The sequence below is a fragment of the Oryzias melastigma genome, linkage group LG11, assembly GCF_002922805.2.
Source record: "Oryzias melastigma strain HK-1 linkage group LG11, ASM292280v2, whole genome shotgun sequence".
NCBI classification, from domain to species: domain Eukaryota; kingdom Metazoa; phylum Chordata; class Actinopteri; order Beloniformes; family Adrianichthyidae; genus Oryzias; species Oryzias melastigma.
The window spans coordinates 18,764,335-18,777,501 of NC_050522.1; the positions used below are offsets into that span (position 1 = coordinate 18,764,335).

General features: G+C 41.4%; 1 protein-coding gene across 1 annotated transcript; it reads left to right on the plus strand.

The window, feature by feature from the left end:
- The first annotated feature begins 551 nt into the window (after positions 1-551).
- On the plus strand, positions 552-12,798 carry eepd1 (endonuclease/exonuclease/phosphatase family domain containing 1). The gene is made up of 7 exons (XM_024295843.2): positions 552-1,690; positions 4,888-4,939; positions 10,929-11,039; positions 11,281-11,415; positions 11,577-11,706; positions 12,029-12,223; positions 12,424-12,798. Exons 1-7 carry the CDS (start codon positions 858-860, stop codon positions 12,612-12,614), a joined length of 1,647 nt encoding a protein of 548 aa, XP_024151611.1. The 5' UTR covers positions 552-857; the 3' UTR covers positions 12,615-12,798.
- Positions 12,799-13,167: the final 369 nt, after the last annotated feature.

Here is a 13,167-nt window from a genome sequence, read left to right on the forward strand (position 1 = left end):
TTTTAGCTTCATAAAACGCTTAAAAATGTTCATTTATGAGATATAATAAAGAACAAAACAACTGTACATCAAATTTTCAACAACAAAAATGCCAGGTTGATAATAGTTGATGAGTTTTAATTGCTACAAAATGGTCTGTAAACAGTGTCTGATTTAACAATTTAATTAAAAGAAATTTGAGTTTTTTTTGGTAATTTTGCTTTAATTAATACAATATTTTGTTAATAAAATGAGATTTACCAGATAGAATTGTAAATATGTCTCATTATCGGGGGGAAATAGTTCAAATTGCTTCCCTTTAAATGTAAAAACAGCGAGCACGTGCCGCTGTGACGACACATGTTTGGTTGTCTGAAATAAAGTACCGCCCCTAATAATAAACCGGACAGAGAACCTTTTGTCTTCAAAATAAAAGCCCGGCTCTTGTTCGTGTGGAATTTCCGTGCACATACAGTCACGTCAAGTATTTTCCATTGCCACTGCGTGCGTGATGACCTCGTGTCAAGTTGGAGCGTTGTGGTTCGTGCTCGTGGCACGCGCTCATTGTGAACGTATAGCTTTATTTTGAAGTGACTCTTAGCGGTGGGCGCGGCTTTGCTAAAGTGCAGGTGACAGTTGAATCAGAGTGCGGAGGTCGGTCCGCCGACGCTGACGGAGCGAGTCTGAGTGCAAAGTTTATCCCTGGGGGGTTCATATTCTACGTTCACCCGCCCCCCCGGGGCGCAGAGAGGGCGACACGCCGCGGCGCTGCAGCAGGTAGCAGCTTCCCACCTGTGATCACGCAGCCGCCCCGCGCGCTTGGATGCGCGACCGGTGCCCTCAGCTCCCAGGATAGCGGCCCTCCCCCTCCTGCAGCCATGGGTGGCAGTCTGGGCTGTCATCGCTCCATCCCCAGAGACCCGACCGACTTCAGCGGCGGCAAGCGCAAGTTCAGCGCCGCGTGCAACTTCAGCAACATCCTGGTGAACCAGGAGCGGCTGAACATCAACACGGCCACGGAGGAGGAGCTCATGACCCTGCCGGGAGTCAGCCGCGCCGTGGCGCAGAACATCGTGGAGTACCGGGACTGCATCGGCGGCTTTAAGAAGGTGGAGGACCTGGCTCTGGTGAGCGGGGTGGGCGCCACCAAGCTCGAGGCCATCAAGCTGGAGATCTGCGTGTCCAGCAGGACCAGCTCGTCCCAGCACTCCCCGTCCTCGCTGCGCAAAGACCTGGAGCCGTGCACGGGGATCAACATCAACACCGCCACCCCCGCGCAGCTCATGAGCATCCGCGGCATGACGGAGAAGATCGTGAAGAACATCGTGGCCTACAGGACGGAGCACGGCCCGTTCAGGAGCATCGAAGACCTGGTGCGCGTGAACCACATCAACAGCTCCCTGCTGGACAGAATCCGCTTCCAGGTGTTCGTGGAGCGCTCCAGGGCGCCGTCCACGAACACCAACGGGTGGCAGGCCAGGATGCACCCCAGCCCGACCTCCTTCAGCCTCAGGAGTGAAGACCTGGATCTGCCGCCGGGGGGGCCGACCCAGATCCTGTCCACGCGGCCCAACGTGGAGCCGCCGCCCGGCCTGCGGGACGGGAGGCCCGTGGTGCGCGTGGCCACCTGGAGCCTGCAGGCGTGCTCGTGCGACAAGGCCAACAACCCGGGGGTGAAGGAGGTGGTGTGCATGACCCTGTTGGAGAACGAGTGAGTATGTTTACCTGAGGACAGGTGGATGTGTTCTAGCCCCACCCCTCTTGATTGAGGGCAAAGGATACTCGAGACCCCCTCCCCAAGAGTGTACATTGGATCAGACCAGACATCTACTGGTTCTGGTTTTTGTGTGTTTGGAGGTTTGTCATTAGAACTGGTCCTGGATCAGTAAGATTCTGAATCTGCAAGGTCATCTGATTTGAGTTGAACTCTTGTAACCCCGGAGCTCTCAGTTTTCTGGTTATCCCGGTTGGTGGTTTGAGTCCCAACCTGTTTGGAAAGGTGGAGTGTGTTCGGGAGGGAGGATTTTGTTTGTTTTATCTCTGTCTGTGAGCCAAGCATAGTCATTGATTCATTTATTTGTTAGAACCCTGCCCTTCAATCAGGTAATGAAGAAGGAAGCAGTTGGGGGGGCGGCGGCTGTGTTTGCTCAGAGGGGGTTCATTGACCAGTCACATGCTGGACTCCTGCATGATCAAATTTCTTCTGACCCGTTCAGATGCTCCAAAGCTCAGAGCAGACTCTTGTTCTGGTGTGACCTAAAAACCGGGTCATTCTGTAGAATCGGTTCAGAATCTCATAATGTAAACCTACTAGTATCCGGGTCGATCTGGGCTGTCGACAGCTGGACCCATGGAGAAACCTTGATCCTACAGTGAATGGATGACAGAAGCTTGAATGAATAATCTGCCGTTAGCGGTTACCTGTCTGCGCTGACTGTGTTTGTTTAGCTGGGTTCAGCAGAACCACAAAACAGCCACGTTCTACTAACATTTGCATCAGAGACATCTGTCCAGTTTGACTTTACAGAGGGCTTAAAGTAAACGCGTTCCCAGTTGTCTTTTAATTACAATTATGCTGTTTGTAGCCAAAATTGTTGTTTTTTTCTGTCTTAATTTCTGCCGGAGTTTATCAGAAATAGGTAGGTAAGCCTGCCCTCATTTCCCATGATCCCTTTGTTTATACTCTTTTTGATTTGTTTACTCTGCACAAGGAGCTCCCATCATGGTCGTTTGAAAGAAAGGAAAAAATGAGTCTGCAGCTAATCAGCAGGAATGAAAGGAAAGTGCTGAGTCATGCTTCAAAAAGTGCTGAGCGATGTATTGATGTAGAGGTTTTTCCAGAACTGTTGGACCTTGAAAATATGTGAAGACACGAAAACTGTTCCATCTGTGGTGCAAAGGTCACCGATATCTTCCCAGATGCTACGCTTTTAGCCTTTAGCATCTGTAAAAAACACAAAAGATTAGATAGGGCAGAAGAAGATCTGCTGGGATTTAAAACCCAAATGTGAAAGCTGGGAGGCCAGTTTAGAGACCTTCAGATGCCAAGGTTCTGTTCAGCTAATCTGCAGACTTCCGTCTGACTGGAGTCTCTGACGGTTTAATCAGCTGAGGCTCTAATTTGTCCTCGATGTCTCGTTAACTCATCTGAACCTCAGCTTGGCTCAGGCTCTTGGCCTGAACCAGCAGGGAAGAGCCGACCCGTTTGAGAGCAGGATCTATTTTGTTTGTGGAGGTGGTGTTTTTTGAGTTCCTAATAACTTAATGATCCAAAATCGCTTAAATTCAGAAAGTCATATCTCCATCAATCCCCCAAAGCCCCAAGAATATCCACCACAGTGAGGCACGGTGGGGGTAGAGTGGTGCTATGGGCTGCTACTCTGTGTTAGAAACCAAAGAAGCGGCTCACTTCCATCCATGGAGATGTTCCGTGTGGTTTTCCGTGTGACCATAGAGCAGGGTTCACATTTAGACTCTGACTCTGAAAGCCCGTTTAGACTCCGCCCCCTTCCTCGACAGTCCAGAGCAGACGCACCGTGCTGTAAAATCATGTGTAAAGTAAACAGATAAAACTTTATAGACCTGTAAAGGCAAATGGGTGCCGGAGCGTTGAAGTCACGTGCACGCTCAGGTCTTTTGGTGTGTGCACGTTGACCTGTTGCGGCTGCATGGTTACAAAATGCATTAGTGCTTGGTTCTGAAAATGAAACATGATGCCGCAATTAGTCAACTAATCAATGACAAATCCGCTATTAAAATAGTCGCTAACTTAATAGTTGATTACTCGTTACTTTATATTATATGGAGTCAGAGTTTAGTATTATTCTAGTATTCTGCTAGCTTTTTGAACTATTTTGGCATTTATCAAGGTTTTTAAGCAATTTTTGGAGTTTGGCTAATATTATATGCTAGCCATTTTGGCTAATTTAGACTTTTTTTTATTTTTTGGCTAGTTTGGAGTTTAGTTAATGCTTCAGGTACATGCTAGCTATTTTGGCTACTTTAGGCTTTTTTTCTCGTTTTTATGCCATTTTGGAGTGTAGCTAATATTTTCAGCTACATGCTAGTCATTTTGGCTAATTTAGGCTTTTTTCAGTTTTTATGCCATTTTGGAGTGTAGCTAATATTTTCAGCTAGCTATTTTGGCTAATTTAGGCTTCTCTCCGTTTTTAGGCTAATGCAGAGTTTAGCTGATATTTCAGTTGGCTGCTAGCTATTTTGGCTAATTTAGACTTTTTTTTCTTTTTTTTTTGGATAGTTTGGAGTTCAGTTATTACTTCAGCTACATGCTAGCTATTTTGGCTACTGTAGGCTTTTTTCTCGTTTTTTAGGGTATTTTAGAGTGTAGCTAAAAATGCTAAATTAGCTAATATTTCAGCTGTCTGTCCCCCCCCACACACACACATTTTTTAGGCTATTTTGGAGTTTAGCTAATGTTTCAGCTACATGCTAGCTATTTTGGCTAACCTAGGCTTTTTTGTTTTTGTTTTAGGCTAATTTTGCATAACTTATTTAGCTGGCTATCAACTTCAGGGTTTTTAGCTTTTAATTTTGGCATCTTCAGCTATCAGCGCTAGCATTTTAGGTGGCATTTCAGCTTACAGCCTTCACACTAGCATTATCATAGGTAATTCTATTTATCTAGTTTTTAGTTAGTTTAAAGTTAATGATATTTACTTTACATCCACTTTATGCACGACCCGATTAGTCGACTAATTGGAAAAAAATAATCAGTGATTATGCGACTATTAAAATAATTGTTTGTGGCAGCACTAGTTTGCAGCATTCAGACTAAAACTTTGCAGTTTGACATTTTCATTATGTACTTTTTCAGGTTTATGACGAATAATAACGCTCTTGTTGGAAGATGACTCTGACCAACTGTTTCTGACTTGAATGTGTTTGCAGCATCAAGCTGTTAGCCGTGCAGGATCTGCTGGACCGAGAGGCTCTGGAAAAGGTGAGCTCTCCAATGTGTGTGTTTGTGTGTGCACAGCAGTGTTGCTGTAGTGTTTTGTACAGAACAAGCCAACACCCTCTATTTCCAAAATCAAAACAAACCTGGAACGACCAAATGTTGCAGTTCCTCAAATGACCACTGGAGGCTGGTGTCAAAAGAGAGCAACTTATCATTTTATGTTATTTCAATAAAAAACATATTTAATGTTAGGTTTTAAACAGCATTACTTTATTTTCTGTATTTAGCTTCATTAAGCGTGTTTTTTGATGACAAGGGGGTGGAGTCCACAAACTTCTTACTTTTCTTTGCTCTGCTGAATCAGCTAATTTTGAAAGGTAGTTGAGGTGAGGTAAACTCCACTCAATCGGGGCTGACTCCCTTTTTTCCGTTTAGAATCACCTGGGATTGTCAGCAGTGTAAACCCTACATGTTATGAGGGATCTGCTGACGTAACCATGGCAACGGGCTGCTGCAGAATCTCAGTTATGCCTGCAGCAGGAAGATGAGATCAGAGAAATAAGCGAACGTTCTCCAAGCAACAGAGCGACTTTGATATGAGAAATGGAGAAGTTTGAACTTTTAGTCTCAGTTCCCATTTTCACAACTTAACAAAAGATTTACCAGATTTAAAGACCTAGAAAGAAAAATGAAAGAAATATTGGCTTTTGAGATCATCTGAATTCTAGTTTGAGGTATTGGTTGTCCTGAATGAGTTGCCATAGTTACCATTCTGAGGATAAACCTGACTTTTATGTGGTTAGAAAAGTGAAGGATGTGTTTTATCTTCATATGGTTTGTTGAAGGCGACTGTCAACCTGCAGAAGGAACTTTGTCCCTGCTTTGATGTCTGCTTTATTAGCTGAAATGATGCAGATTGAGTGTCTCAAAACCACCAAATTGTTTACACCCACCAGGATGCACAATTTGGAAAAAAAAATCTGTTTTAAGAGACTGCTCCATTCAAGGTAATTAGAGGTAGTCTGTAAATAATTAATCTAATGAATCATTTTTAATCTAACTCAATAATTGCTGTGAAAAGCTTAATTTTGAGGTATTTTCATTTATATTTGGACATTTTGGTGCATGAAAAAATGAAAATGTGACTAAAAATATTGCTATATTAAGTTTTTTATTAATTCATACTTTCAACCTTTACTTTTACACTAGCAAGGGGAATTTATTTCACTCTCAAACAATTAAAAACAAAAACAAATGAGGTCCAACATGCTGTAATTTACCATATAAAAACAATAGGAACCTTATTTTTAGCAATCGAAAAAATATTTACCCAAAACTTCTTATTAATAAGTTATTCTACATTTTATCTCAACAGCAAGACAATAGAAAGACATGAGTGATTTTGTAGTTTCCTTTAACGTGTTTGGTGATCATTTTGAAGACTGCGATGCAGCAGAATAGCAATAGAGAAGACGAAACAAGAGGAAATGAGAGGAATTAAACTATTTAGATTTTAGACTTTGTTGTGACTGGACAAAAACAAGCGGTAAGAAGTGAAGCTTTATGATCAGCATAGATACCACTCACTATCGCTACCGCAGTAGGCGTTACCATGACAACAAGGTGCATAGCGTATCAAACAATCCACTTTTTTGTGATTTAAACCTAAAAACCAATAAGATTAAAGCACCAATAATTGATTTGATATTTACTTATTTCATATAAGTGACCATGGTATGAGCGAGATAATGCTCTTCAAGGAGTTTATTATCCAAAATGAATGGACTTTGCAGAAGCAGCCAACCAATGTGATCAGGCCTTCTATTCGTCCTTTAAATTATGAAACCTCAAAAATAATTATCCCTTATATAATAGATCAGGTCTGCAACCTGCGGCTCCAGAACCACATGTAGCTCTTTGACCCCCTCATTGTGGCTCAACCAGAATTAAGTACACCAGATTATACTTAGATTTTCTATTTTTAGATAAATTCAAGGATTTATGTGATGGTAAAAGTCACTTAATTAGCTCTGATTTAATTTTGGTTAGTTAGATTTACAAATTTCTGACTGAGATGCACCACAAATAGTAAAATAAACAGTTTTTTTAATCACTGTTGACACTTAGTTGCATACTACTACATTTGCTGCAGTTAGATGATCTATGTGACACAGGGTGTATTTTATTTTGAAAGAAAGTCTTAAAAACCTCTGTTAAAAGTGGTATGCTATTTCATTTTGAAGAAATGGTACGTTTTATTTATACCAAAAAACAACAGTTTAGTCATTTATATATATATATATATATATATATATATATATATATATATAAATGAGGATAGTAACATTAACATGGATGCAAAAGGGGTGAAGTCAGGTTTTGTGGCTCCTCCTGGGTTGTGGTCTGTAAGAAATCCACTTGAATGGCTCTTTAAATTTTTTCAGACCCCTGAGATAATAGCAATCTATTAAAAATTAGATAGGTGGAATAAAAATAAACACGTATTTGTCTGCAATTCATGTATCTTGATAAACGCAATAACTTGACACCCCTAATTATAAGCATCAGTCGATATGACCGTTGCTGTTGAAAGACTTTGCATGCTACCTCTATTGTAGGGAAGTTATAGTGGTTATTTGTGTATTTATCTCTAGCTCCAGTGTTTCTAAAATAAAATACAAATTCACTTTTAAGTAAATTCGGTTATTTTGATCAAAATCTGTGAACATTTCACTTGATTGATGGTTGCAGTCGCTGTCTTGGTAGATGGAACTTGAGCCATAATTTTTAACTTAATCAAAGAAATGACCATTTAGATGTTAGACTTTCAGGAAGCAAACATGAGTTTTAATGAACTGGAACATTTCTGCTCTCATTTTAAAAAAAAAGTCTGTTTTTCTGTAAAGAAATTTGCACCAAAAAAGGAGGAAAATTCATCCATATGGCTTTTTTTTTTGCAAAACAAAAAAAAAAAGTTCAAATATGCTATTTTGCTGTTAAATGTGCGCTCAATAGTGTTTTCTAACGTACTGAATCGGTTTGCTAATGAAGTAGACGTTACTCTGACGTCACATGGTTGAACGAGCTGCAGAAAAGTTTTGAAAGAGATCCAAACTTTGCCTTGTTCCTCCAAGAAACAATCACTCATCTGTTTATTTTAATCTAATTTTCCGCTGTCATCATGCAGAAAAGATGTTGTGTTGAGCTGGTATCCATGGCAACAAAGAGTGGTGTTCCTGCAGCTTGTCTGAAGGTCAAGGCGTGGCGTTCGCTACCCAAACGGACGCTGCCCCTTTAAATAGAACATGCTACACATACTCCTCTTATGCAATGAGTCACATTAGCTTCAGGAATCCGGGAGCTTTCCATAAACAGATTCCCTTCAGTTTCCCACCAGAGCTGGCGGCTTCATTCATTCCAACGCAAGAGATGTCTTCAATATAATATTTTGCTAAAAAGTTTTACTATTATTAAAAATTGGTAAATCTATTGAATATTTTCAAAATAAATGTTTGGAAATCAGTCAAAAAGTTGTGTTCTGAAAAAATGATTTTAAAACTAATAAAAAATGTTCAAATCAATAAAAAAAAATAAACCTCTTTTTAGGCTGGCTGAATTTTCTGGAAGCAAGCTGCATTTTATTACATCCGAACATCTACTAATGTTCTCCATTTGTGTGCTACATCGAAGTTTAATATTTCACAGAAATTCAAATCTTTCGTTGGAAGTAATGAATTAAAAGGGAAGCTCAACCAGAACCGCCTCCAGGTTCCTGTTTTGTTTCACAAGAAACCTGATTAAATTCTGAGTGTGACAAACATCCCAGTCCAGAGTTGAAAGTGCAGTAACGCTTTGTTAGTCAGATAAGACAGCAGGTCATCAGTGAAAATCAGAGTCCAGCAGCTGTCTCAGAAACTTCAGAATTACTGCAAGCTTCCATTTGTGCAGATTTGTGGCTTCTAGACATTCAGTAGCTGATTGCTAAAGACAAACGCCTCCTCTTCGACTGTCAGCTCTGCCTGTTGAAAGCTGCTTTTCAGATTGTTATCCTCTGGAGGTTAATCTTGTATAAACACCAAACATGTTTTGTTGTCATTTTCTGCAGTTTTTCAGTGGAAACCGCTACGTTTGTGTGATTTTGTGCGTGTGCACAGGGGTGGGTCCCTCTAGATTTCCTTTTGTGCTGCAGTAACCCCGGCAGGTCCGAAGCAGGGCCTTCCTGAGTGTCTGCTCCAGCCCGGTGAAGCTTCCTCTTTCCTCAGGCAGGCGAGGTTATTGGAGTTCAGTGAACTTCAATGAACCGCTAGGTTTTTGTGTGGATGAAGACGAGCTAGCACCCCCCAGTGTTGGGATGAAGGCATGGACATGAGCAGAGCTCGTCACACAGGAGCTAAGCTTTGAACAGGAACTGGTCTGCCTTTCCTGATCAGATTTTCCTTATAAATTAAGTTATTGGTTGAAACATTTGCTAGTTTCTAATAAACTGCAGTCTCACTTGGTGATCTTTCAGAACATGATCACATTGTTTGAGATGTCAAAAATTCAGATTAAGCTACAGAATTGACCAATAAGTGTCATTGTATCTAAAAACTGCTGCAACTGTTAAATAAATTGGAACAATTTTGGTTAAAAACAACTTCTTTCTGCAGAGCTCACTCTCAGGTAGTCGACTAATCGAAAACTAAACGACTATTAAAATAGTCAACGACTAATTTAATAGTCGATTAGTCGTTACTTTATGTTATATGAAGTCAAGGTGTAGAAAAGTTGAAAGTTAAAATGCATTCTGCTAGATTTTTGGATTATTTTGGCATTTATTAAGGTTTTTATAGGTAGCTATTTTGGCTAATTTAGATTTTTTTTCTTTTCTTTTTCTTTTTTTGGTCAATTTTAGAGTTTACTTAATATACTAAATGGAGCTGTTTTGGCTCATTTTGGTTTTTTCTGTTTTTTTTCTTTGTCTATTTTGGAGTTTAGCTAATCTTTCAGCTACATGCTAGCTATTCTGGCTAATTTAGGATTTTTCTATTTTTCTGGATAATTTGGAGTTTAGCAAATATTTCAGCTGCTCGCTAGCTATTTTGGCTAGTTTTGCCTTTTTTTGTTTGTGTTTTTATGCTATTTTGGAGTTTAGACATTATTTCAGCTACATGCTAGCTATTTTTGCTAATTTAGTTTTTTTTCAGTTTTTAAGGCTAATTTGGAGATTAGCAAATATTTCAACTGCATTCTAGTGGTTTTGGCTAATTTTGGCCAATTCAGCTACATGCTAGCTATTCTGGGCTAATTTAGGCTTTTTTCAGTTTTTCGGGCTAATTTGGAGTTTAGCAAATATTTCAGCTATTTTGGCTAATTTAGGCTTTTTTCAATTTTTAGGCTAATTTGGGCTTGAGCTAATATTTAACCATCATGCTAGCTTTTTAGCTAATTTAGGATTTATTTCACTTTATTAGGCTAGTTTGGAGTTTAGCTAATATCTTAGCTATTTTGGCTAATTTAGGCTTTTTTCAGTTTTTAGGCTAATTTGGGCTTAAGCTAATATTTCACCATCATTCTAGCTTTTTTTTTTTATTTAGCTAATTTAGGATTTATTTCACTTTATTAGGCCACTTTGGAGTTGAGCTAATATTTCAGCTTCATGCTAGCTGTTTTGGCTAATTTTGACTTTTTTCCCATTTTTTAAGCTAATTTGGCATTTAACTAATATTTTAGCTAGCTATCAACTTCAGCGTTTTCACCCATCAGCTTCAGCGTTTTTAGCTATCAATTTCAGCATTTTCAGCTATCGTCACTAGCATCTTCTTACAGCATTCACGCTAGCATTATTGCAGGTAATACTATATATCTAGTATTTAGTTAGTTTAAGGCTAATGATGGTTAAGATGTTTGCTTTACATACAGTTTGCACATGACCCGATTAGTCGACTAACCTGAAAAAATAATCTGTGATTTATCGACCATTAAAATAATAGCAGCACTACTCTCAGGAGTCTGCATGTTCACAGGTATGAAAACGTTTCTTCCGTTTCAGTTCTGCGTGGAGTTGAACCAGGGAACGCTGGGCAGCGTGCGCCGGTGGAGGCAGCCTCGAGGCCTGTGGAAGAGCGTCGTCTCTGAAAACCCGAGCACGCCCGTCGATGCGGTATGGATGCTACTGACGGTCATTTCACGGGACCGCGGGGTTGTTTGCTCAGCTGATTATCAGCTGGGGTGTTCATTTATGAGAGAATCACCAGATCTGTGCGTCAGCATTCTCGGGACATTCACAGTAATGTTCTGCTCCTAAATTGATTATTTGAATGCAGAATATATCAGAAGTGTATTTCTATTTTCCAGGATTCTGTGCTGATGAACAATTTTTTCCCATCATGCTTTGTTTACAGGCAGTAACCTACTCAGGCTTCCTGTGGGACTGCTCGGCAGGTATTGATCTTAGGGATGCTGTCCTGCTGGACTCTGGGGTAGTCAACGGCAACAGGAATCAGCCGCACCCCCGACTCTACATGGCTCGCTTTTTGGTACGTCTTAGTAAAAACAGAGCGGAGTCACGCCTGCATATGAATCCAACAGTACAGAGTCAGTCTCTCATTTACATCGCCAACTGGAATTTCAATAGTTCCTCTGGAAAATTTGCTGAATTGTTCCGTTTTTAAGGTTTTTCTTCTACTTTCTTCTTCAGGTGGGTTCAAGCGAGCTGACTTTAGTGAACGTCCACCTGCAGGCGGCAGGCGAGTCCAACAGTAACCCCCGCGGCCCAGATGAAGCCAGGCGGCAGCTGCTCCCTCCCAGCGTCCAGGAAACACTCAAAGGTGAGTTTTACAGAGTCTACAGATCTAAACTGGGATCACAAATACAACTGCTACCATGTGATGGGGAGGCATTGGCAGAATCTTCAAGATTTCCTTCCACCGCCCATTTTTTGGCAAATCGTTTTTGTGGTCATGAATGTAGATGGCGCCCAACAGGCGTGCAGAATGGCCTGTTTTTATATACCCCCAGGCTAACAAGTGGCTGAAGGTACTTTATTTGGACAGCCACCGTCCAAAAACGTGCTTTTAGGTCGCTACGCTGTGGCATTTTGGGATATGTGACCGTTGTCATAGTGGAGTGACGTCAGATTGACATTTGCAGGGGGCAAGGAGCTGCTCCTGTTGGGAAACTTCGGCTGTGGTCCTCAGAGCTCTGAGCTGGATCTTCTGAGGAAAGAGAAGTTCTGCGCCCTGGTACCATCCACCCAGTTCACCAACATCAGCACCCGCTCGCCACAGGGCACCCGCTGTCTGGACAACATCTGGCTCAGCCGCTCCCTCAAGAAGATCTACTCAGGTGGGGGTGAACGGTTTGTTAGAACACCTCAGTCAGACTCTGGAGATGCAAGTTCAGACTTTAAGGAGTGTAAAGATGGAATTAAATCTGAACTTGTTTAGAAACTCACATGTGGTTTAGCTAACACGAGTGGAGCCTGAAGTCTCTGAAGCATCTTTGTGCTGCTCCTTACTCTCCGCTTTTTTTTTTAACCTTGACAGGCCACTGCATGGTGGTCCGGGAGGGCCTGACCAACCCCTGGATTCCAGACAACTGGTCGTGGGGGGGTGTGGCCTCAGACCACTGCCCCATCGTGGCCGAACTCTTCGGCGATCCATCATTCAAGGAACTGAGCCGGACGAGTGTGGCAGGGGTGGAGAGAGGAGACGACTTCCCAAAACACGAGAGATGATGTCGTCCCCCCACCACCACCTCCCTCCATGAGTGACGCGGAGCTCAGCTCCCCCACAAATGTGAAGAAAGTGCCAAAGTTGCTGTTGGGTTTCAGGTTGCTTCATAGAAACTCCTGAGTCGATAAGCCATAAATGATGCAGAACTTTTTCTATTTGTATATAAATAAAGAGAAATGAAATGATGCTGTTCTTTCATGAGTGTAATCACAGGTTTATGTCATCTCCTGCATCGGAACCACTGGGGAGGTTAGGGTGAAGATCCCAGGAAGGCTTTAAAGTTCTTGAATGCAAAGATTGGGTCAGGACACGTGTCTGCCTGAGCTTCTAATTGCTCTGATTTCTTTTTTTAGCACTAAATGATCTTTTTTAATTAAAATCTAAGTCATTTTTCTTGGCTTTCTTTGCCGCTCTGCTGACAAGGGGCAGAGTCAAGGGCCTAACCTGTAATTTTGGGGTGAAAAATTCCATGACCAATAATTTCTTTCTCAGTCCTGGTCTTAAGAATTAAGTAAAAATGGCATTAGCTTTGGTAAATCGTTCAGTCATCTCCAC

Coding starts and splice junctions, on each gene's coding strand:
- eepd1 (XM_024295843.2), top strand. CDS start 858: ATGGGTGGCAGTCTGGGCTGTCATCGCTCCATCCCCAGAGACCCGACC. Junction 1,691..4,887: donor ATGACCCTGTTGGAGAACGA/GTGAGTATGTTT, acceptor ATGTGTTTGCAG/CATCAAGCTGTTAGCCGTGC. Junction 12,224..12,423: donor CCTCAAGAAGATCTACTCAG/GTGGGGGTGAAC, acceptor TAACCTTGACAG/GCCACTGCATGGTGGTCCGG.